At 42.9% G+C, this 22,962-nt stretch overlaps 1 protein-coding gene across 1 annotated transcript; it reads right to left on the bottom strand.

Moving 5' to 3' along the window:
• Positions 1 to 7,889: 7,889 nt before the first annotated feature.
• Positions 7,890 to 22,294, bottom strand: si:dkey-206f10.1 (adenylate cyclase type 8). The gene is made up of 21 exons (XM_062436934.1): positions 22,241 to 22,294; positions 19,048 to 19,227; positions 18,020 to 18,760; positions 17,438 to 17,587; positions 17,054 to 17,184; positions 16,755 to 16,866; positions 16,544 to 16,671; positions 15,766 to 15,924; positions 15,176 to 15,410; positions 14,838 to 15,008; positions 14,567 to 14,667; positions 13,992 to 14,193; positions 13,389 to 13,481; positions 13,033 to 13,193; positions 12,801 to 12,882; positions 12,511 to 12,669; positions 10,656 to 10,802; positions 10,235 to 10,327; positions 10,009 to 10,123; positions 9,702 to 9,904; positions 7,890 to 8,105 (listed from the first exon to the last, which is right to left on the bottom strand). The coding sequence occupies exons 1-21, from the start codon at positions 22,292 to 22,294 to the stop codon at positions 7,890 to 7,892; spliced, it is 3,633 nt and encodes a 1,210-aa protein (XP_062292918.1).
• Positions 22,295 to 22,962: the final 668 nt, after the last annotated feature.

Raw genomic sequence — 22,962 nt, 5'->3', positions numbered from 1 at the left:
TGAAACCTTAAAACAGGCCCATTTCTCCACCACCGAGTGATTCATCTTAGGTATATTAACGATCAGCAGAATACCCGCGCTAGTCCCAGCCAGGACTAATCCAGCCAAGAGAAGTCGTTCAGACTGAGAGAAAGCAAAGTCAGAGGCAGAGAACATACTAGACCGCTGTTCAATTATTTTTTGTTTTTAGAGGACTGTATCATACTTTGTCATCCTAGATGGCTGAGACAGAGAGAGAGAGAGAGAGAGAGAGAGAGAGAGAGAGAGAGAGAGAGAGAGAGAGAGAGAGAGAGAGAAGGAGAGAGAGAGAAAACATAAAATGATCCCAAATTGTTCAGTCTACTGTAGGTTTTGCATCTTTATAATAACTCATATTTTTTCCCATTTAGCCTTTTTTGTGCAGCTCTTTTCATATGTAGTCTGTACTGTGATAGTGCAGTAGTTATAAGATATTCATTCAGCCCAACAACAACTTGTGTCCATGCTTGGTTGGTGCCAGGGTTGCTTCAGAGTCACGAGGGGTCATGCTGGCTGTGGATGACATAGCTGATCTGATTTGGGAATTGTTAAAATGACTTTGTTGGCGCAGGTAAATAACCATAAAGGCCGGGTTCACAATTTTTCAAGCATGTCTTTAAACAGTCAAGTGCCCATATTAATATTGAAAGAGGATTTTCTTGCTGTGATCATTCCTCCTGTTCATATTGGCCATTGGAAATTCCCCTCCAAATGCATTTATAATGTAAGTGAGGGGGGATAAAATCCAGTCCCTAAAAATGGATTTAAAAGTTTATCTGAACCTATGTGTCAGTATCCTTGCATGTTCATTGACACCTGCTGGACATTTTTTGTGTGTTGCAACCATGTGCTTTTGTTTGTTTTGGGTAATGACTCCGCCCTCACCTGTCATGCTTCCATGTGGTCATTGTCGGCCATTTTGTGCTCACCTGTACTCCGTTAACTCCTAATGATTAGGCCTACTTATTCTGTGCTCTGTCAGCCCCAGTTTGTCAGATTGTCCCAGTCTTTTGTTCTGAGCACATCTACCGTTGTTACCTGCTTTTCCTGTCTGCCAACCTGCTTGTTTGTACTCTGCCTGTGAACCTGGTTTTTGGATTTTGCCTGCCGATTTGGATTATCTGCCTGTTTGGACTGCTTATTTGGACCTGACCCTTGCCTGCCTCTAGACCACTCTTTGGACTGCCCTCTAGTTTGTCAGCTCTTTTCCTGTTTCAGTTTTGTGGCCAAGAGCCTGCATTTTTGTTGAGTTTTTTCACCGTTTGACGGGACATTCTTTGTTGGAGTTGTTTTTTTGACTTTTTCTGTTCAATTAAAAACTCTTGAATTTGGAACTTTCTGCATTTGGGTCCGAACTTTCTACAAAACCTGACATTACAATCTGACCAGATAATGGACCCAGCAGAAATAAGTAAGGTTCTTGATCGGCATGGAGCAACGCTGGGGAGACACCAGGCACAAATTGAGTTTGTTTCCAGGACGTTGGAGGCAGCTACAGCAAGTGTGACTGACCTTGCTGCTAGGGTGCAACAGCTCCAGTTAGCCTCCTCAGTACCACCTCCTCCAGCTGCTCCAGCCCGAGAACCTCGCCTGCCTCCACCTGAGACTTACTCAGGAGATCCAGGATCCTGTCAGTCATTCCTAGCTCAGTGTGAGCTGATTTTTGGACTACAGCCATTGACTTTTCCTTCCGATCGTTCTAAGGTTGCCTACGTCATCACCCAGTTGTCTGGAAGAGCTCGTGAGTGGGGAACGGCCATCTGGAACAACCAGGTGGCGATCCAGGATGACTTCACTCAATTCACTGGTGAAATGAAGAAGGTCTTCGATCGCTCTAAACAGGGAAGGGAGGCTGCTCGTGAGATCCTTAACCTCCGTCAAGGCCGCAGGTCAGTGTCCGACTTTGCAATAGAATTCCGGACTCTGGCGTCCTCTACTGGTTGGAACCTGGAAGCTCTGTATGATACGTTTTTCAATGGACTTTCTGAAGGGATTAAGGATGAACTCATTCCCCGCAATTTGCCTTCATCTTTTGATGGCTTGGTGGATGTGGCTATCCGTGTGGACACTCGGCTAGGTCAGCTTCATCGGTTGAAGACAACCAGTAGTTCTCAGCGGACTGAGCTTCGTCGAGGGTCCAGTTCTCCTCTTCAGGTCCTTGAGGGGGGATCAAGGTCGTCCACTCCGGCTCCTCCAGAGCCAATGAAGATAGACCGGACTAGTCTTTCACCAGCTGAGAGACAGCGAAGGCTGGAGTCTCGTGCCTGTCTGTACTGTGGTCAGCGTGGCCATTTTGTTTCAACCTGTCCTGTAAAAGACAATGCTCACCAGTGAGGCGGGGAGTACTGGTGAGCGCAATTCCCTCAAGGATCTCCCCATCCCTTCGCACAGTTCTGCAAGCAACTGTGATGTGGAGGAGCCATCATCACACCACCTCCGTCCTCATTGACTCTGGAGCTGAAGAGAGCTTCATTGACGTATCACTGGCCACCAGATGGGGAGTTCCAGTAACCACCCTGCAAGTGCCATTGACTGCCTCAGCGCTAAACGGGACCTGTTTCGCCAAGGTAACCCATATCTCATCCCCGGTGAGTTTGATGCTCTCTGGTAATCACACTGAGGAGATTGCTCTTTATGTTATTGATTCACCACAGATTCCCATAGTTCTTGGTCACCCTTGGTTAGTCAAACACAACCCGCACATTGATTGGGAGAAGAATTCTATTTTGGGCTGGAGCCCATTCTGTCATTCCCAGTGTCTGAGGTCTGCCCTTAACCGGTTCCCTGTTTTTCCTGAGCTACCTGAGGAGTTTCCAGACCTGTCAAGAGTTCCGGAGGAATACCTATCATTTGGTGAGAATCAGGGAGGGAGATGAGTGGAAGACGGCATTTAATACACCCACAGGGCACTACGAATACCTTGTAATGCCGTTTGGACTGACCAACGCCCCAGCTGTGTTCCAGACTTTGGTCAATGATGTACTGCGGGATATGGTAAACAAATTTGTTTTTGTTTATTTGGACGATATTCTGATTTTTTCCAAGTCCCTTCGTGACCATGTCCATCATGTCCGATTAGTTCTTCAGCGGTTACTAGAGAACCAACTTTATGTAAAGGCTGAGAAATGTGAGTTCCATCAACGCTCCACATCGTTTTTGGGCTTTGTCGTCTCTGAAGGTGGTGTTGGGATGGACTCCTCTAAGATCAAGGCAGTCATTGATTGGCCTACCCCTCAGTCCCGCAAGGATCTGCAGAAGTTTCTGGGTTTTGCAAATTTTTACAGACGGTTCATTCGTAACTATAGTTCTCTTGCCTCTCCTCTAACTGCTCTGACATCCTCCTCTGTCAGGTTTTTCTGGTCGGAAGTGGCGGAGAAGGCGTTCCAACAACTGAAGAAGCGTTTCACCTCTTCTCCCATTCTGGTTATGCCAGATCCTTCGTGTCAGTTCATTGTTGAGGTGGATGCCTCTGAGGTAGGGGCTGGAGCTGTCCTGTCCCAGAGGTCCAAGGAGGACAGTAAGCTGCACCCATGTGCCTTTTTCTCCCACAAGTTAACGCCTGCTGAGAGAAACTACGATGTCGGGGACCGGGAACTTCTGGCGGTCAAACTCGCTCTGGAGGAGTGGCGTCATTGGCTAGAGGGCGCTGAGGTTCCTTTTCTTGTGTGGACGGACCATAGGAACCTGGAGTATTTGAAGTCTGCCAAACGACTCAACGCACGCCAGGCCAGGTGGTCTCTTTTTTTTAGTCGGTTCAATTTTACCTTGTCTTTCCGTCCTGGGTCCAAGAATGCTAAACCTGACTCTCTTTCTCGACAGTTTAGTGCTCCAGATGCTGCCCCTGCCCCTAACACCATTTTGCTTTCTCACTGTTTAGTGGGTGCAGTTTCTTGGCATATAGTCTCTGTGGTTCGCAGTGCCCAGCAACAGGAGGCTTGCCCAGCTGGTTGCCCCCCTAACCGCCTGTTTGTCCCCAGTTCTGTCCGTCCTCAGGTTTTGGAGTGGGGTCAATGCTCCCGACTGACCTGCCATGCCGGGGTTAGGAGGACTATGGCATTTCTCCGTCAACAGTTTTGGTGGCCCCGAATGGTTGCAGATGTCCAAGCCTTCATTGCTGCCTGTCAGATTTGCGCCCAAAACAAGAGCTCAAATCAGCCACCTGTCGGACTCCTCCAGCCGCTCCCGGTACCCAGACGACCATGGTCCCACATAGCCTTGGATTTTGTGACTGGCCTCCCGCCTTCTGATGGTAACTCTGCTGTCCTGACTATTGTTGATCGGTTCTCCAAGTGTGTGCACTTTGTCCCTCTGCCTAAACTCCCTTCTGCCAAGGAGACAGCTTCTCTCATGGTTAACCATGTCTTTAGGATCCATGGAATGCCTTTTGACATGGTGTCTGACCGAGGTCCTCAATTTGTGTCCTCGTTTTGGAAGGAGTTCTGTAGGCTTATTGGAGCCACCGCCAGCCTCTCTTCAGGATTCCATCCTCAGACCAACGGCCAGACAGAGCGGGCCAACCAGGACCTTGAAAGGGTTCTTAGGTGCCTGGCGTCCCAGAACCCCACATCCTGGAGTCGGCATTTGGCATGGGCTGAGTATGCCCACAATTCTCTCCCTGTTGCATCTACGGGTCTCTCCCCTTTTCAATGTTGCCTTGGCTACCAACCACCTCTTTTCTTCCCAGGAACTTGAGGCATCGGTTCCATCGGTCCAGGCGTTTGTCCGGCGGTGCAAGGCGACGTGGAGACGTGCTCGAGCCTCTCTGTTGCGTTCGGGTGCCCAGGTCAAGCGGTTGGCAGACCGCCGAAGGGTCAAGGCCCCCCACTACAGGAGCGGTCAGAGGGTTTGGCTCTCTACCAAGGACCTACCTCTCCGAGTGGACTCACGTAAGCTGGCTCCCCGCTTCATTGGGCCCTATGTCATCGAACGGGTCTTGGGCAGATCTGCAGTCCGGTTGCGCCTGCCCCTCTCACTTCGCCGAGTCCATCCCACCTTCCATGTGTCCCGGGTCAAACCTGTCTGTCACAGTCCTCTGTCTCCCCCGGCTGTGCCCCGCCCTCCCCCCCCCGGCTCGTTGATGGGGGTCCTGTCTACACTGTCGAGAAGCTGATGGATGTTCGCCGGCGTGGGCGTGGTCTCCAGTTTTTGGTTGACTGGAAAGGGTATGGGCCAGAGGAGCGGATGTGGGTTCCCGCCCGCCACATTGTGGATAAGACACTCATTAGAGACTTTCGCCAGCAACACCCACGCCATCCTGCCTTGACGCCGAGAGGCGTTCGTTGAGGGGGGGGTAGTGTCAGTATCCTTGCATGTTCATTGACACCTGCTGGACATTTTTTGTGTGTTGCAACCATGTGCTTTTGTTTGTTTTGGGTAATGACTCCGCCCTCACCTGTCATGCTTCCATGTGGTCATTGTCGGCCATTTTGTGCTCACCTGTACTCCGTTAACTCCTAATGATTAGGCCTACTTATTCTGTGCTCTGTCAGCCCCAGTTTGTCAGATTGTCCCAGTCTTTTGTTCTGAGCACATCTACCGTTGTTACCTGCTTTTCCTGTCTGCCAACCTGCTTGTTTGTACTCTGCCTGTGAACCTGGTTTTTGGATTTTGCCTGCCGATTTGGATTATCTGCCTGTTTGGACTGCTTATTTGGACCTGACCCTTGCCTGCCTCTAGACCACTCTTTGGACTGCCCTCTAGTTTGTCAGCTCTTTTCCTGTTTCAGTTTTGTGGCCAAGAGCCTGCATTTTTGTTGAGTTTTTTCACCGTTTGACGGGACATTCTTTGTTGGAGTTGTTTTTTTGACTTTTTCTGTTCAATTAAAAACTCTTGAATTTGGAACTTTCTGCATTTGGGTCCGAACTTTCTACAAAACCTGACACTATGAGGCTGAGTTAGTCAAATCAAGTGGATATCTTCCACAGTTAGTCTTTTCAGTAAAAAAAACAACAAACCCTCTTTGTGTCTTGGACAGTATTTTCCTGTTTAGCTGCAGTGGAAGGAGCACAACAACAAAAATACAAACAAACTAAAAATATCGATTTGATTTAACTCATTTGGATGACTGGAGGTTCATATTATGTTCAAAGACTCAACTTTTAAATACATTTTTGTACAGAATGAGGACTGTGGATTTTGACCCGAATAACTTACATTGAAACTGCATTATGAAGAAATTTCTTAAAGGTCAGTATGAACAATACAACAATAATAAATAGTCTCACATCACATCAGCATGAATGGAAATTAACACTGTGGCTTCATCTAACACATTCACATCATACTGGTATGATGTTATATGTTAATAACAGTGATAAATAAACAAAGTAAAGTAAAATGTAATACCATCACTCACAGTTGCATTGCCATTGCTGATTTTATTAGCAGAAAATGTACACTATCAAAGGTTTTAGTAAAAATTATGAAAAAAATAAGCACAGTATTCATGGGGAATATGAATAACACAGTATTAGCATTTTGCTGTTACACATTTCATTTCCAGAAAACCAACCTTTTAGAAAACATGGCCTTTATTGAAGACCCAGCCCATTCATTCTCATGATCATATTAATCTGAAGTATTTTACATACTTAGATGATGACTCTTAATTACTTTTCTTTACACTTTGATCATGGATTTACAATTATTTTTTACATTTTTTAGTTAAACTTTATTTGAAGTTAAAACAAAGAAAAACAATTTGAATTCACAAGGTGTTCAATATACATTACACCTAAAATATAAAGTATCATTACATAATGGAAAAAAAACAATTCTGTGCTTTGGTTTCACAGTAGCATATAATAACAGGAATGAGTGAGATCAGAGCCACAGAATAAAACTGTGATTTTGGCAAAGTGGGTTTAACAGTTAACCTCCTTAAAAGAAGACAGGTTCACTGCTGACAGCTGGAAACACAACTGTGTCAAGTAACGAGATGGTAAACTGATAAAGTGGGATTGCTGTGGGATTTGTCACATGCAGAGGTTTGAAAAAAGAAATAAAATATAGAGCAAAACTGATACTGTAACATGACAAGAAATACAACTTTAATTGCAGCTGTAGCAAAAAAATATGAGCAAAATTTGGAAATCTGACATGAATCAATCCATGTGACTTTTGTTTTGTGAATTATGTTGATGGAGTGAAATACAGTGACCAAAGTCTCCTTTTTGAATATCTCTTTGAAAGTCTTGGATACCTTATATTATGTATTAATCTCACAATAGGCCTACAAATGTACTGAAAAATGATAAAAACTGATCAAAACAGATAACAGTAAAAAATAATTACTCTGTATAGGTTATTATAGTATTGTATAGGCCATTGGAAATCTATGAGAGGTTGAGCTGGTTGTTTTGAGGTATTTCTTGTTTTGGCTTAGAGGTCCAAGGACCTGCTGGAAACATGTTGGCTTTTGTTAGTTAGCTTAAAAACTGAAGACAGTTTCAGACAGACAATGTGGATGTATGTATGGCAGTAAAAAGAAAGCAGTGCTCTCAAGATGCTTATATATAACTTTAAAAAAAGCCAGGGAGGCAGTTGGTTCCATTCTAAGCGTAGTTCAGAACACACCACTCTATTGTGCTTTCTAAGAATACAGCCCAGCTTCAGAACTAAAAAAAAGTTAGTTAGAGTTCTCCCTATATTAAAGCACAACACAGTCCAAAAAACCTCTTTTTGTTTAGACGACAGGGAAGCTGAGGAGGATGCAATCATGGAGAAAAACATGTAGAAAGGCTCTGTTGGGATTGGATGACCAGCAGCAACACCTTTTTGTGCAGCTAATTTTGTTATGGCAAAACAGTAAACCAGTAAAAAGCAATATGGCTGGACTGTGTCCTCCTCTACCCGCAGTTTTTTGGATCCCGTCAGCACTCGATGGTGCAGGGTTTCAACACAAACCCCCCGTTGGTCTCTCTCAGCTTCTCCTTGTGTCTGGCTTGGACAAGACCAAACACCACTCCTGCCAACGTCATGCGCCCTCCTGTCCTCCCCCCCATGCGGCCATCTGTTGCGGTGTTGGCCCTCTTACTGCGCATGGTGGTGATGAAATAGGTGCGGACTTTCCCCTGGCGCTCGCTCACCTACAACAACAGCAGCCAGTCAGACAATCCTTTCCAGATGACCATTAAGCATCTACAGATGTAAGGTTACAATATAATAATATGTACACTAACATTTCATGCAGTAACATCCCTGTACTCCTTCTCAATGCAACCTAAGGAACCTGTTACTACACATATCTCTATATGATTTAACTGTTATTTTTCCACCAGTAGATGTCCCCCTTGGTCATCCTTTCCTCCGTTTATTTCTACAACTGTGTCTAAGCCTATATAAACCTGGCCACTCTTGAACCCTGATGCAGGTGTCTTTATATCTATTCTGACTGATTAGAGCTCTTCTCTAATAGTGGATATACAATAAGTTTGTTCAGGTCCCAAGGCTTTGTCAAGAAAAAGCACAAATATAAGTACTGACACTAATAACACATTTTGATTCCGGTATGACAGTTTCAGGGCCCTTTGGTGGCCAAATATAGAGACTTCAAATTGAACAGAGCCACCATTAATTTTATTAGTTACACCTGTGTTTTTCCTGTTATAACAAGTCAAAATGTCTGCTGTGAACAGTGTGCATCAAACTCAAATTTTATGTATCAGAATAGGCTTTTTTCACAGGAGACATTTTGACTTGTGAAAAAATGGTAGGCACGGGCAGGCGGAGAAACTCACTACAACTTGCAGAGTTGGAAACAAACTGGTGTGTTCATCTCTTTGTTCAAATACCATAATAAACAACAAATAAAACTGAAACAAATTGACTGGAAAATATGTTGTATTGGGTCTCTGTAAGATCACTGCTAGTCTACTTGTGTATAAATGTAAACTGGAAAACATTACATTTGTAAATTGAAAAATGTCCAGCACACACACCCTCTCTCTTCTCCTTCTCTCTCCCTATTTTATCCTCCTTGTCTGTGAATGCCCAAGCATTTTTGAGAAGAGGTTTTAATTAGCTAAAATAACAGGAGACGTGTGGTTGCACATGGCCTTTTCAATTGCTTTTGAACAAAGCATGTAAGTAAGCTTAAGGTCATGAAAGAAACTAAATTTAACACTGTTGTAGCCAACTGACAAAAAAAGCCTTTGCAGTAACTTGTTTTTGTCCTGCATTCAAAATGCGGAATGACTCTGTAAATGAAAAGTATTATACTTGCCAACCTTTTTTTAAAAAAAAACATCATACAATGTGAATGCTGAGATACTAGAAAATGTTACAAAGATGTAAATAACACATCACTGGGACATTCTTTAGTGCTCTTTCCTTAAACGTGACACCACCTTTGTTTGGCCTGTTTCTTAGTTTCTTAGTATTTGTCTCTCGGTGAGTTGTCTCTAAGGGCCTCTTTAGAGCTTTGTCAATTGATCGTTTGTGTTTTCTAAACCTTGTTCCTGAGAGCCTGACAATTAGTTGTATTATCTCTGACTACATTTATTGTTCGTCATGTCATCTCTGCACTAGGGTCAATATGTCTTGCCTTAACTGAACCTTAACAAACTTGACTGAAAATTGAACCTTTCCAGAATGGTTCTATAACCATCACAGTGTTACAAAAGTGCCAAAACACACAGCGCTGGTGATGAACCATAATCACCCTCTATCTATCAGCCACTCACCCCCTTGACAAAGATTTCTCCACGCAGCTCCAAGACAAAGCCCCACTCTGCCAGGATCTTCCGTGTGGCCTCAGGGACCTGGATGCGTCCGCTCACCCCTGTGCTGTCCATGCGGCTGGCCAAGTTCACTGTTGATCCCCAGATGTCATACTGTGGCTTGGTGGCACCGATAACGCCTGCAACCACCGGTCCATGAGCAATGCCTGTTTGAGTCCAACACAGACAATTATTTACTTTACTTTACGAGTATATGACAATCCATTGTTTACAAGAGTGTGTGTGTGTGTGTAGGAAGTCAGTCTCTTACCCACACGCAGCTCAAAGTTTTTGGCTGAATGCCTGTTAATCTCTTTTAAGGTCTCTTGCATTGCCAGTGCAAACAAAACCAGCTCGCTCAGGTGATTCCATTCATCCATTGAGTCCTGAGAGATGGACACAGATAGATGGGTAGTTTGATAAAGATAGAGAGGATGATGAATAAACTATAGAAGTTAGCAAACATGGAGTACAAATGCAGAAGACGATCTCCCCACCTGCCGGTCTGGAGCTAAACCAGAGGCTGCCATATAGCAGCTCCCAATGGTCTTGATCTTCTCCAAGTAGTGGAAGTATGACTCTTCCAGCAACTTGTTAGCAGAGACATTCAGAGATAAAAAGATAACATAATACATTAATCTCATGTATAGCAGCCAAGTCCTGTGTTGAACGCACACTGAATTCAACACATAAATATACCATACATCTGTATACAGTACATACACACAATATGAATAAAATGTTTTCATCGCTTTTATTTACAGCACTGATAAACAGTATATCTATCTACAGTATACTACTATTCTCCACAAATTACCCATTATCCTTCAAAAGCAATACCTGATATATGTCTATGCTGACACATGGCATTTGTTAAAAACAGGAATCTGAATCTACTGTCCAGATTCCCATACTCACCTCATCAAAGCCAGCAATGATCTCATTCAGTAGTCGGAGGCAGTCCACTCCTTCATGTTTGATCTCTTTCTGCTCAAAGTACTCGTTGAACCCAGCGATGGAGGCAAACATAACACCCACCTCATCATAGGACTGGGAGTAAAGTTCCTAAAATGAAAGTTGTATTATAAACATTAATCTTGTATTATTAAAAACCTATTTGTTTGTCGATTTATGGGCTTATGAATTCAGTATGACATTTAGTATATTTAGGTGAATAACAGAAAACTGGTTTAACAGTGCCTACACACTTACACAGACTACCTTATACAATACAAAGATGTTGTCAACACAGCCCGGTCCACCTCATACACTCCACCAACCTCTCTCTTCTCCACAATTAACAAAATTCTTACCCACCTCCCCTGTCCTCTCCAACCCCCACTTTACCATAGTCCTTGTCTCAGTTGCCCTCTGTGTCCCCAATAGAGCTGTCCAACTTCATTAGAAGAATGAGAAGCTCACTCATCACAGAAATCATTAACTCCTTCTTCAGCTCTGGTTTGTTCTCCCAAAAACTCATACTGGCTGCTGTCACCCCCATCCCTAAAACACCTGGACTCAACCTTAATATCATGAGCTATTTCCAGCCCATTTTCAATCTCCCTTTTCTGTGAAAAATACTGGAACACATTGTCGCCTCAGACCCCACCTCATCTCCAATGACCGTGAAACATTTCAGTTTGGTTTCCACAGTTCCAACAGCTGCACCTCTTTCAACACTCCTCTGTCTCGAGGCGTCCCCCAGGGTTTACTGCTGGGTCCTCTCATGTTCATCCTCTAAGTGCTACGCATTGGTAACATCATTCTTTGACATGGTCTCCAATTCCATTCCTATGCTTATGACGCCCAGCTATACATCTCCACAAAATCCATCACCACTGCAACTCACTCTACTCTGGCCAACTGCCTCATTGAAATTAAATCATGGATACAAGCCAACTTCCTCAAACTACACTGTGATTAATGAGTCATGATAATCATCGGCCCAAAATCCCTCACCAAAACCATTCACAATTCAACATCAATAACTCCACACTCTCCTTCCTCACACATCTGCAACCTCTGAGTCATTTTCGACACCAAACTCTCCTTCGAACATCATATCAAACATATCACCAGAACTGCCTTTTTCCACCTAAAAAACATAGCTTGTCTCCTCCCGTCACTCTACTCTGAAACCTTGATCCCTGCTTTCATTTCATCCAGAGCAACAGCATTCTTTATGGCACATCATCCAAAGTCCTAAATAAAGTCTAGTACATCCACAACTTTGCTGCTCGCCTGCTCACACACTTTTGCTCCATGACCTAATCACCCCTGACCTGCAGCACCTCCATCGACTCTCTGTTCCACAACCGATCCAATTCAAAGACCTCCTCACTCACAAAGCCTTTCATAACCAGCCCTACCTCACCGACCTGCTCCACCATCACACTCCTTCTCGATGCTAACCTCCTGTCTCCACCACTCGAGATGAAGCACCAGACTTGGGGCGACAGAGTCTTCTCCATAGCTGCCCCCTCTCACTGGAACTCGCTCCCCAAACACATCTGAGACTGCACTGTTCTGTCCATGTTCAAATCACTTATCAAAACTAATCATTTAAGAGCTGCTTTTAATGTGTGATTAAGGTTGTGCGTCATATATTTTCAGTGTGTTGTTTTCTACGATCATTTAAACTTATGTGAAGTGTGTTTGGGTACCCTGAAAATCGATTAGTAAAATCTATTATTATTATTATGATGTGAGAAAAAAATCAAGCATAGCTGTGCAACCTCACTGACAGATGTCAATTGTGTCAGGGTGTCTGCACCTCATCATTCATGCTCCGGTCCAAGAAGTGTCGTGCCACGTGCACAGGCAGGATGTTGTGCAATAGACACTCATTGTGTTCCCGCAATTCCCTCATGTCCTCCACTTCCTGCTGGGCCTGCAGACGCCACAGGAAGTCCAGTCTCGCAGTGGCCTCCCACTGGACAGCAAAGGGCAGATACAACACAATCTTAAGCCTGTGTAATTCAGTCTCTACTCATACTCATGAAACAACTAATATCACAACTACGATTAAAATTCCAAGACAAATACAAACTAAATACTAAATACCTGACGTCCATTGTAGAAGACAGCAACAATAAACATGGCCATGAGAAGAATGCAGATTCCTTTTCTCCTGACATAATGAGACCTGTGCAGCAGTAAATGAAGACATGTGGATTATAGAGATTTTAGAGAAGAGATATTGAAAATACTGTTAAACTGAGTGGAAAACATCATTAAGAAAATATAAGCTATAGTGTTGCTCTACAGCTTGTATTAAGAAATACTGTGCACTGACCTGTGCATCATATCGTGGCGTGTGAGACTGAGGAAGGCCACATGGATGAGGTAGGAGTAGACAGCCATCGCCAGCAGCAACACTGCCAGCTTCAGCAGCGAGTTTAGACGCAGGAACACGGCACAAGTCACCATGGCAATCACGCCACTCAGCACAAAGATCTGGAGGATTAAAGAAGTGAAGGAGGGAGAATGAGGATGAATGTGTTTTGATGACATCATATCGTTATTTTGTTTTTTCTCATTTGTTTCTCATCACTTTGAATGCACAATTGTGAGATTAATGCTGGACCCATAAGATACCATATCAAGTTTCTCTGTGTAAAACTAATAAACTCAAACTGCTTACGTCATTACCTCAGGGTAAGTACAGACGGTGAGTGGACGTGCAGCTGTGCTGGTCCCGTCCATTACATCAGCCTCATCTGTGTCCGTGAGAATGCACCACAGCTGCACCCAGACACACAGCACAAAACACAAAAAGCACATCAAAAAATATGTAAAGGCAGAGCGAGGCATGACAAAACAGATTCAGATTTAAACAATAGATTCAATATGTTTTTGTATGTTTAGGTTATATTTGAATCTAAGTGCCTAAGTGGTCTCGCTTAGGTTGCTCTATTATGTCATGATTAGAAAATAAGTATAGTCCAAAAAAACAACAACAACATAAAAAAAACTTCTCATTTAATCAATCTTCAAGTCAGGTGCAGTTTGCTCATCAGTGGTGAGATGCATCCTTGCCTTTATGCATACGCATTTAAGGAAGGATTGTGCCAGTATCAGGAGGATATGTGATAAGTGTAACTGACTGTGCTTTCCACTAGATTTATTCATTTCCAAGCACCAGTTTTATGTGCAAATAGCCCAGCAGTACAAAAAGGGAAGCTGTAACAGGGAAAAGGACATTTTAAGTAGCATTTTCATGTAAGTCTGGCCAAGTGTTGTTTATGCTCTCACCATGTCAGTAGAGACAAGGCCAAAGTTGATGACAACGGCAGTAAGGGTGAGGAGGTTGCGGGCCCTGTTGTTTTCATGGATCCAGCAGCAGAATTGCTGCAGTACCAAAGGAGTCCACTTGAACTCTTCTGCTAGGGCCAACAGCAGCAGCAGCATGTAGGCCAGCAGAAAAGCTGAAATATGGAGAATGGCAGGAAACAGACTGCAGACAAAGAACAAGGAGGTAGTGACATGAAAATGTTAATCACAAGTGTAAGATTTTGTGAGATTATTATTTTGAAAAAGTGTGGATTTAAGGGGATGTAGTATGGATAAAAACTATAAACTTTAAATGATCACGAGTTGCAACGGTGCAAAATCTATGTTAGGTTAAACTTGAAATTATGACAATATTTTGAGCCAGAAATTCGAATAGGGTGAATTGATATTCATTTATTTTTATGAACTTTCTCATTAGAAATGTTAAAGCTGCAATTCATAACCTTCCATAACCTTGTTATTCAGATAAACATATAAAAACTATAGCAAGTGCAAGGGGTGTTAGCTCTGATTAGACAGTGTTTGTTGCTTCCTACCTTGGGGCAGGGATGAGGGCTTGGGCAGCCATGAGAAAAAGGAGCATGAAGAAGGAGCAGACCAGGTTGGAGTTGAACATTTCATCTCTCATCTGGGAAAACTGTGCCATTCAGAAGAAATGATCACTTGAAGTCTTTGGCTCTGTGGCATTTCAGGTACTTTCAGTTACGTAAACATCCATAATTTAAATCTCACTCACACACAGCTCTATCAGTAATTTATTGTCCTTCTACCAGAACACACTCTGAACCTGCCTCTATACCTCCGTACCTTGTCCTCGATGTCTGTGTCCTTGAACACCAGAGTCAGTGCAGTGATGTGCTCCACGTGCATGCGCTCGCTGCTTCGAACCTCAATGGCATGTTTGATGCGTTTGTTAATCTCCTTGGAGGTGGAATGCCATATGTTGGGCAGTGAGCCGTTTGTAAAGGACGCCAAGATCTATCAAGAGAGAAGATGAATGGGGCGAGATCGATCAGGGACTTCTCTTTCAGTCTTTTATGGTTCAATAATCTCAGATATATCTTGTGTGATTTATATTGGGATCAAAACCTTTTACTACTTCACACAAAACACATAAGACTATAAACACAGAGCCCTGCACCTACACTGTTCATGTCAATGGCGTTCCCAAAAGGTATCTCTGGCTCCCATGTTCGGTGTGTTTTCTGGACTTTGGGGGGCTCAGCATGGTCAACTTCATATTTTTCCTCCTCAGGGCAGATAAGGAAGGTGTCGATGTTGTGTCTCCGTAAAAACTCGCTCCTGTCACGGCCACGACCATCCTCTGTCTTGTAGGTGCCTTTTAGAGAGTCCAGAGTCGCTCTTGAAATGTGGATGCGCCTGGTTGAAGGAGAAAAGTACTGGTGATCTACAAAGAAATACTCTCCAATTATCCAATCTTAATCAAGATAAATTAATAATTAGGACAGTTTGATTTAGAATGGGAGGGACAAACTTATATAATAGCAAGGCACAAACTTTGACAAAAAATATGTTAAATGAAAAGTTTTTGTCTTATTGAAGGTCTGGAAAATTATTGATTTTGTCAAAACACTACTACATTGACATAGCAAAAAATGAATAATAATGGTCTTTAGTTTGTACATTAAAAATATGTGATAACCCAAATGGCAATCAAATGTGCTACGTCAAATCGCTAATCTGTTTGTGGCTAGTGCCAGCAGTGACCTCTCACCCTGGTATCCCCCCCGCTTCCAGCATGTTGGCGATGTTCACATCCCAGGACCACACGTCAAACTGCCATTTCTGCAGGCCCAGCACCCCACACAGGACAGAGCCTGAGTGGATCCCAATCCTCATGTCCATGTCAAAGTTAAGCTGCTTTCGTACACACCTGGTGTTGGTGAGAGGTAAAGCAACCATGTTAGAAAAAATAATCTCCTGTTGAACATTGTATGATCATCCCTTATATGTTATGGACAGCTTTGACAGTTCTAGATAATATTTAATAGAGGTATTTGATTTTGCACCCAAAAATGTGTTCAAAAATGTGTTTTTCTTCTTGTTGCTTCAGTTGGTTGGACAAGTAGTTTGAAGGCTAATCCTGGTCCAACAGGCAACTTCCCCAAGTGTGATGTGGAAATTTGAAGCATCCAGTGAACATGTAGTATCGGTTTCTTATTGAAGGGAATGGGAAAGTCTGAGACATCTTGCATCCAACATTATTACATTTGAAATAATTTTCAATGAGGGAGAGGAAGAATGCTTCAAACATGGAAGTTCTCCTGTTTTTGTGTAAAAAACCTAGACACATTATAATTCCACAGAGGGTACTTTTATAGGTCTTAAAACATGTGTGGAGGGGACCTTTAAGTTTTAGCCCAGAGTTGTTTCAATATATTCATAAATCATACTCTTGCTGTTCTTGTGAAATTAAACTGATGCTTGTTTGGCAGCAGGACAGTATTATAAACCCTCACTGACTCCAGCCAGTTAAGCTTTGTTAGACTAACCGTATATTGTTGATCATAGCTAGACCCATCTCAACGCAATGACGGGCATGGGCAAGCTGTGGCTCAGGGACCCCTGACACACAGTAGTAACAGTCTCCCAGTATCTTTATTCGTAGGCAGTGGTGCTCCTGTGATATAAAATGAGTGGTTATTAGAATGGGCATGTCATATATATGTTATTTGCAGGAAAAAAAAATGTTTAGGTTTTTACCTCTGCCAGACGATCAAAGCGTCCAAAGAGTTCGTTGAGAGTTCGAACCAGAACCTGGGCAGACAGGTTCATGGACAAAAGAGTGAAGCCCTTGATGTCTGCGAAAAGGATGCTTTAGGGAGAAGTGAGAAAAAGGGCAACACATTTAAATTGTGTCTGAGATTTCTGTTGGACTGTTGTGTTCCAGTGAACACTAGGCTGGGCTGGTTAGAAATCTGTTTTGCCATTTGAAAAAAAGATGACAGTCAATAATAAAAAATAAACCAAGAAACATTCACACTATATGTGTGTATCTGTACCTGACATTTTTGTACTGGTGAATGGAGATTTTGTGAAACTCCTGAGGATTGAGTTCATTCTCCAAAGAGCTCATGTCAGCCATCATCTCCAAGGCAACAAAGCGGGGCAGGATCGACAACACCAGACGTTCCTGTTTGGTGAGATAATACTGTCAGCTTTGGAGTATGTGTCAAGGAAGCCGTTTGTGGTATTAACGGCATGATGCTTGTGTACACTTAAGTTAAAAGACAATTTGGGATGCTCTGATGAAATTTACAACGTGATTAAGGTTTCAAATTGTACCCTTTAAATAATAAAACTAGTACATTTAAATTAGTTATTTAAAAGAGTATGATCACTGGTTTCCAATGTGCTCACATAACGGCAGTGAGGCTTCACTTTACCTGTCTCTGGTTCTCTTGCTCTAGTTTGAGGCGACCTTCAATGCAGCGTCGCGTCTCCAGGAACACCTGTCTCTGTGCATGGTCTGTTAGGTAGTGAATGAACAAGCCAGCTGTGTTCATACCCAGGTACAGCAGGCCTTTGGCAAACACCTGCATCCAAGAGAGATTATGCATTTACCCACTTTATCTCACAAGGAAAACCCAATGCAAATGAGCTGGAAAAAAGAGTCAAATGTCAATTAATAGGCAAAATAAATTAATGAATTTGACAGGTGTAAAAAGAAATGCACAGATAGAGAAGTATGGTAGACAAAAACAGTGATCAGTGTTATACATCTGATTTTTGATATAAATATATATGAGAACACACAGAAAGACTCAGATGTTTTTCAATGCGTAATGAATTTGGTCAAAATGTAGTATCGTATAGTTTTATAGTAAAGCGATAGCTTCAAGAAATGTTACCAAATGAAGGAACATTTTTGTTCTTATATATATGTATATAAAAGAATTTTCTAAAAATAAGACTTGCACTAACACTGGACAACGTTTTTCACAACGTAAATTAGCTGATTTCCTCACCTTTCTCAAAAGCAGAGCGTCATTGTAGTAGCGCACTATCTCCACCAGGAGATGTAGTACTGAGGTGAGTGAGCCGGCGCACATGGCCCATAGTAGAGGTAACGGCAACAGTGTGTATGTGGCGAACAATGTGAACAAAACATACCAGGACGGGTCTTTTTCCAGTCCATACACCAGTCTTCCCAGAACCTGCGTGGTTTGTGACAGCCAGCTCGCTAGGCCGGCATAGTGAAGCCACCTTGGGGACATGGAGTCTTTACAGGTTAACACGACAATGCACAGTGCTATAGCTAACACCATGAAAATGGCCGTCAGGCAGCCACGTAGAATGTCCGTGATGGCCTCGGGAGCCAAAGCCAGGTACAAAACCAATACATGTAGCTTAGCCACTGCGTCGATTATATTGGTGATGGCTAATGAGTTTCGTCTTTGGTGACAAGAGTGTTGCTGGTAGAGTTTCTCCAGGTCACGGGACTTGAAGGTGTGCCTCAGGGTGGGTATGTAGACACCATGAATAGTGTGGCCCCAATGTACGAAGAAGTCGGCATCGCTAGCATAATCGTTAAAAGAACCCCTGATACTTTGGCGTGTGCTGCAATTACGCAAATGGGAAGGGTGAACTCTGAATGTGGAGGAGCGCCGTTTCGTGACCCCACGTAAGGCCTTGTTGCGGATCTGGTTGTTGATCTCCTGCATGTAGGTATCTGTCACAAAGATTTTGCGTGCTGGCTCCACGCCGACCTGTCAAAATGACAGAAACGGATGTTCACTGTAACATCAGGCACTGTTCACATTCCATATCGCGCCGCTAATGACCAGTATGTGACCAGCAGGCTGTAACATTACAGCAATGGCTTTATGGCGGAAACCAAACTGTTTAAAAGTTCTAAATGTGGTCTATGTGATATGCACTACTTATAATCATCGCTAAACTTTGCTTTAAGACACTGATATATGAGCAGTGCTTGCAAAGACTACTTTAAAGAGTTGGATTCGACAAATCTACTGAACATAAGATGATCAATCACCTGCTCGCTGAGCTCCTGCTGGATAATGATGTGTTTTACAGCATTCTGCCACAGTGTCTTTTTTCGCCGCAGCCCAGGAGACAGCGTCGCGGTCAGGCAGACTGGCTCACGCAGCTCCATAGGGGAGACCTGTGCTGTCTCAGCGAAGGTCACCATGGTGATGACCTTGGCTGACCTCAGCTGTTGGTCTCAGTTTAGGAGGAAGTGGCAGCCTGGAACGGGAGAAATTATTTTGCCGGAAATGGGAGAAAAGGGTAGCTTCAGTGAAAATCAGTATGCCACAAAATGCTTTTCCAATAATATCGACATTCTTAAAGGGGTACTCCACCAATATATACATGGCCTCGGCCTGTGAAAATGACTGTATAATGACTTGGGAGGAGCCTTTGCCAAGACAATAACACTGATGATTCATTGTGATGTCATTAGGGTTGGAGAGTACAAATTTTAAGCAGCGTGTCTAATCTTCTCTCTCTAATCTCGTTTAAGAAAATGCTCATACGCAACTCAGTACAACACAGAATAAAGAAATCATCTGGAAAGCTTGTGTGGCTCAACATAATTTAAAAAGCAACATAGCCTCAAGACTGGTAAGGGTGGAGTGTAATGTCCACAATGAGTGGCTCTGTTGGGCTATTGGTTATGTGTTAAATGGGTCCATGAACAACGCATCTCATGCCTGACTCTTCCCCACCCCACTATTTTCATGCACAGGGTCTATTCTTGCTTGACTGGCTTGCACACAACAGAAAAAAATGTATTACTGCGACAACACAAATAGGCCTATAGATTTCCAGCCATCTTGTAGTCAGGGTGCTGGACTTTTGAGTTTCGGTGAGGGAACTGCAGCAAGACAGATGTTGTTGGCCAGCAGCATTGTGGTAAAATTAGCTTTCCCCATTCTCACCAACCACCAAGCAGTCTGCGTTAAAAACTGGAGGTGTAGAATTTGAAGGATTTGAGTATTTACTAAGTATACTTTTGAGTCGCATTATGGGAAATTTAAAAAGACCTATTTTTTTTGGAACTTGACCCATAGGGACCAAAAGACCAGATATTTTGATCTCTGCTTTGACTTCGATCATTCTTTGTATACACATACATACAAAATGTCACACTTTCCTCTTACCAAAACATATTACAGTATTACACACAATAAAATTCAGTTAATTTTCACAAATTTCAGATGTATAATTTCACTGTAAGAGCTATGAAAGAATTTGGTTCATATTGATGGTTTGTCCACTTTTTAACAATTGATTATTTGAGTCTTATTTGCCACTATGTCATGTCGTTAGTATGAATATGTTGCATATAATTGACTTAATGCTTACTGTGGCTCCTGATACCATTAACACATGTCCAAATACTGTAATTGTGGCTACAGCTTCTGAAAGAACTGTATCTCTTATATTTCAACCTTATGAAATTCTGATTTGTTTGGACAGAGCTGGGTATGCTGCATACATTCAGCATGTTGCAATGAGCCACCTGCTAGGCTCCACGTGTTGACACAGTGTGTGCCAGAAGAAAGACTTTCCAGCAAATTATCTGGTGGCCAGATTTAGACCTGAGCTGGTTAATACCAAGAGTTTAACTCCTCCAGGTCCTTTTGGCGCTAGATGCTCCTGTCCCACCCACTCACAGTCTGATTCTAATCAAGACCATGAATCCACACTGCACAACCTGAATATGATAAAACACTTCATATTAAAGGAAGGATATTTTTGTGCACGTCATTATGACAGCTGAAAAACATGAAACCTGTGAGTGAATGCTATTATATGACAGCATCGTTACTGACTTGATCCCACAGCAACCATTATAGTTTCTCTGCTGTGGAAGGATCTGCTATGCCAGGCACACAGCCAATTATGACATTTATGGGTAAAGAACATTAAAATGAAATGCAGGCTTATTTCCTACATTTTAATATGTGTATTTTTTAGGCTCCCTGAGTACCCTACGCTACACCTATTATAGGCAAATAGGAGGTTTGTACAGTTACAATACTGACCTGTATTGTTTTGCATATTATGTATCGGCTCATGTTCCGTTTTTGCCATATATATTCCACCAGTCCGTCATAATCCACAGTTGCTTATTCCATTGCACGGTAGCCTATCTGAAGACGGTTCTGAAAGTTAAGGCATAATCCATAGAAGTGTAAAAATTAAAGCTGAAGTAGTTCTTTCTCTGTTATGCCATATCCAAAATGTATGAAGAGAGCACCAAGATGTGTAGAGTCGTTCTTGCAGGATTGTAGGTCACCACCTGAACTGCCACAAAGCAGAGCTGCAGCAGCGCAGAGCGTAAAGAGGATTAATTAGTCAGCAGCCACTCTTGCTGGCTTGTTGTCAGTGGCACCAAGACAACGCTAAGATAAATTCAGTGTTCACTCTTTGGCCAAGTCAACCAAGTCTTTTAAAAGCAGGGCTGACCCTTTTTAATCAAATGGCATTACGACGAGTGCTTTTTCATTTACTCTACTCCAGGCATGTGTACAGATAGACCCTGGTGGTGTTGAAGCAACTGTACTTTAGGCCTCTGACTAGATAAGTGCCCTTTTCATAGACATTTTTAATTCAGCCCATCAATTCTCAATTAAAAGCAAGCTGTAATGACAATTGCATTTGCATCTAATTCTGTGAGACAGCATAGGATCCTGCCCCACCCTCTCATCTTCCCTTGCCACAGCCACCACAGTTAAACCTGCAGTGCATAACTTTTACATATAAATTAACGTTCGTTACATACAAGGCCTTGCCAAACAAGTTCACAAAATGCTGATCAAGCCCATCAAAGCCAGATAAATCTTTCTGTTTCTCAGTATATAGAGTTTTTAATCTGGTGGCGGGTTTAACATTCCTGTGCTGGCCAGATGAATGCACGAGTTGGCTAACTTCTGGTTAGCTCTCTGCTAACTTGAGGGGACACCACATAATTTAATTGTAATTTGTAGACTTTCCAAATGCTATTGGACCAAATAGATCACATTCTGATTGTGAAACAGGTAATTTTGCAGGGGTTGTGTGACACTCAAAACAATGTATCCACTGTTTTGTAGCCGCAAAAAGAAATATGGAATAGGCTATGGTGGAGCTTATGATGTAAGCTCGTGTCCAGTGTTTTTGTAATTACTCTCACTAGCAGAAGGGAGACAAAAGTCCGACATTTCAGTTTTAACACATACAAATCGAGCGCCCAGTGGAGCAGCACGATCCACGTCTCCCTGACCTGCCTTCATTGGTGACGGCCAGGTAACAACAGTGTTTGCCCTAAGTATCGGCGTTGTTTGTCACTTTTGTGAAATTAAACTGCTAGTTAAACATCTCAATACAGCTAGCCTAGCTTACAGTAGGCCACAGCCCACCATTAAGCTTAACACCAAGCAAGCTAGTCTGGAGTTTAATAGTGTGAACTCCAGTTGGGTAGTTAGTTCTTATGTCAAGCAACTTTAACAAATAAATATGCGCTACATGAATGATAATCTATGCAGTCATGTTTTGATAGTTCTCTTCTCCTCCTTACTCCTTATCTCTTGTTTCCTCCTCTCCTCTCCTCCTGTGTCAGCTGCTGCTCTGTTAGCACCAGTTAGCACCTTTAAATCACACTCTTCCAGCCATCTGTAATGAGGTATGACTCCCAGTTTCCCCTCTGGTCCAGCTGAGGGCTTCCGGCTCTGAGAAAGAGTCTGAATTTATTGATTAACAGGATGAGCATGGCCCTGCTCCACTCCTACTCTGACATTGTCATAAAAAGAAAGTAGTGGTGCTACCTCTTCATTGCCTCAATACTCTGGGTTATATCAGTTTATGTCTATGTAATTAGAGACACGAGGGTGAGTAGTTCATTTCAGGCTGTGTACAGATAAGCATATTACATCTAAGGCCAACTAAACCAGGCTGACTGTGA

Source organism: Scomber scombrus, chromosome 17 (assembly GCF_963691925.1).
Source record: "Scomber scombrus chromosome 17, fScoSco1.1, whole genome shotgun sequence".
Classification (NCBI taxonomy): Eukaryota; Metazoa; Chordata; class Actinopteri; order Scombriformes; family Scombridae; genus Scomber; species Scomber scombrus.
The sequence above is the reverse complement of the archived record's forward strand: the minus strand, read 5'-3'. Positions and strand labels throughout refer to the sequence as shown.

Excerpts from the sequence above, each read along its gene's own strand:
- si:dkey-206f10.1 (XM_062436934.1), bottom strand. The coding sequence starts at position 22,294 with ATGAAGGCAGGTCAGGGAGACGTGGATCGTGCTGCTCCACTGGGCGCT. Across the intron at positions 12,883-13,032 it reads CGCCACGATATGATGCACAG|GTCTCATTATGTCAGGAGAA; the intron begins GTCAGTGCACAG and ends ACTGCTGCACAG. Across the intron at positions 12,670-12,800 it reads TCTTCTACAATGGACGTCAG|TGGGAGGCCACTGCGAGACT; the intron begins GTATTTAGTATT and ends TTTGCTGTCCAG.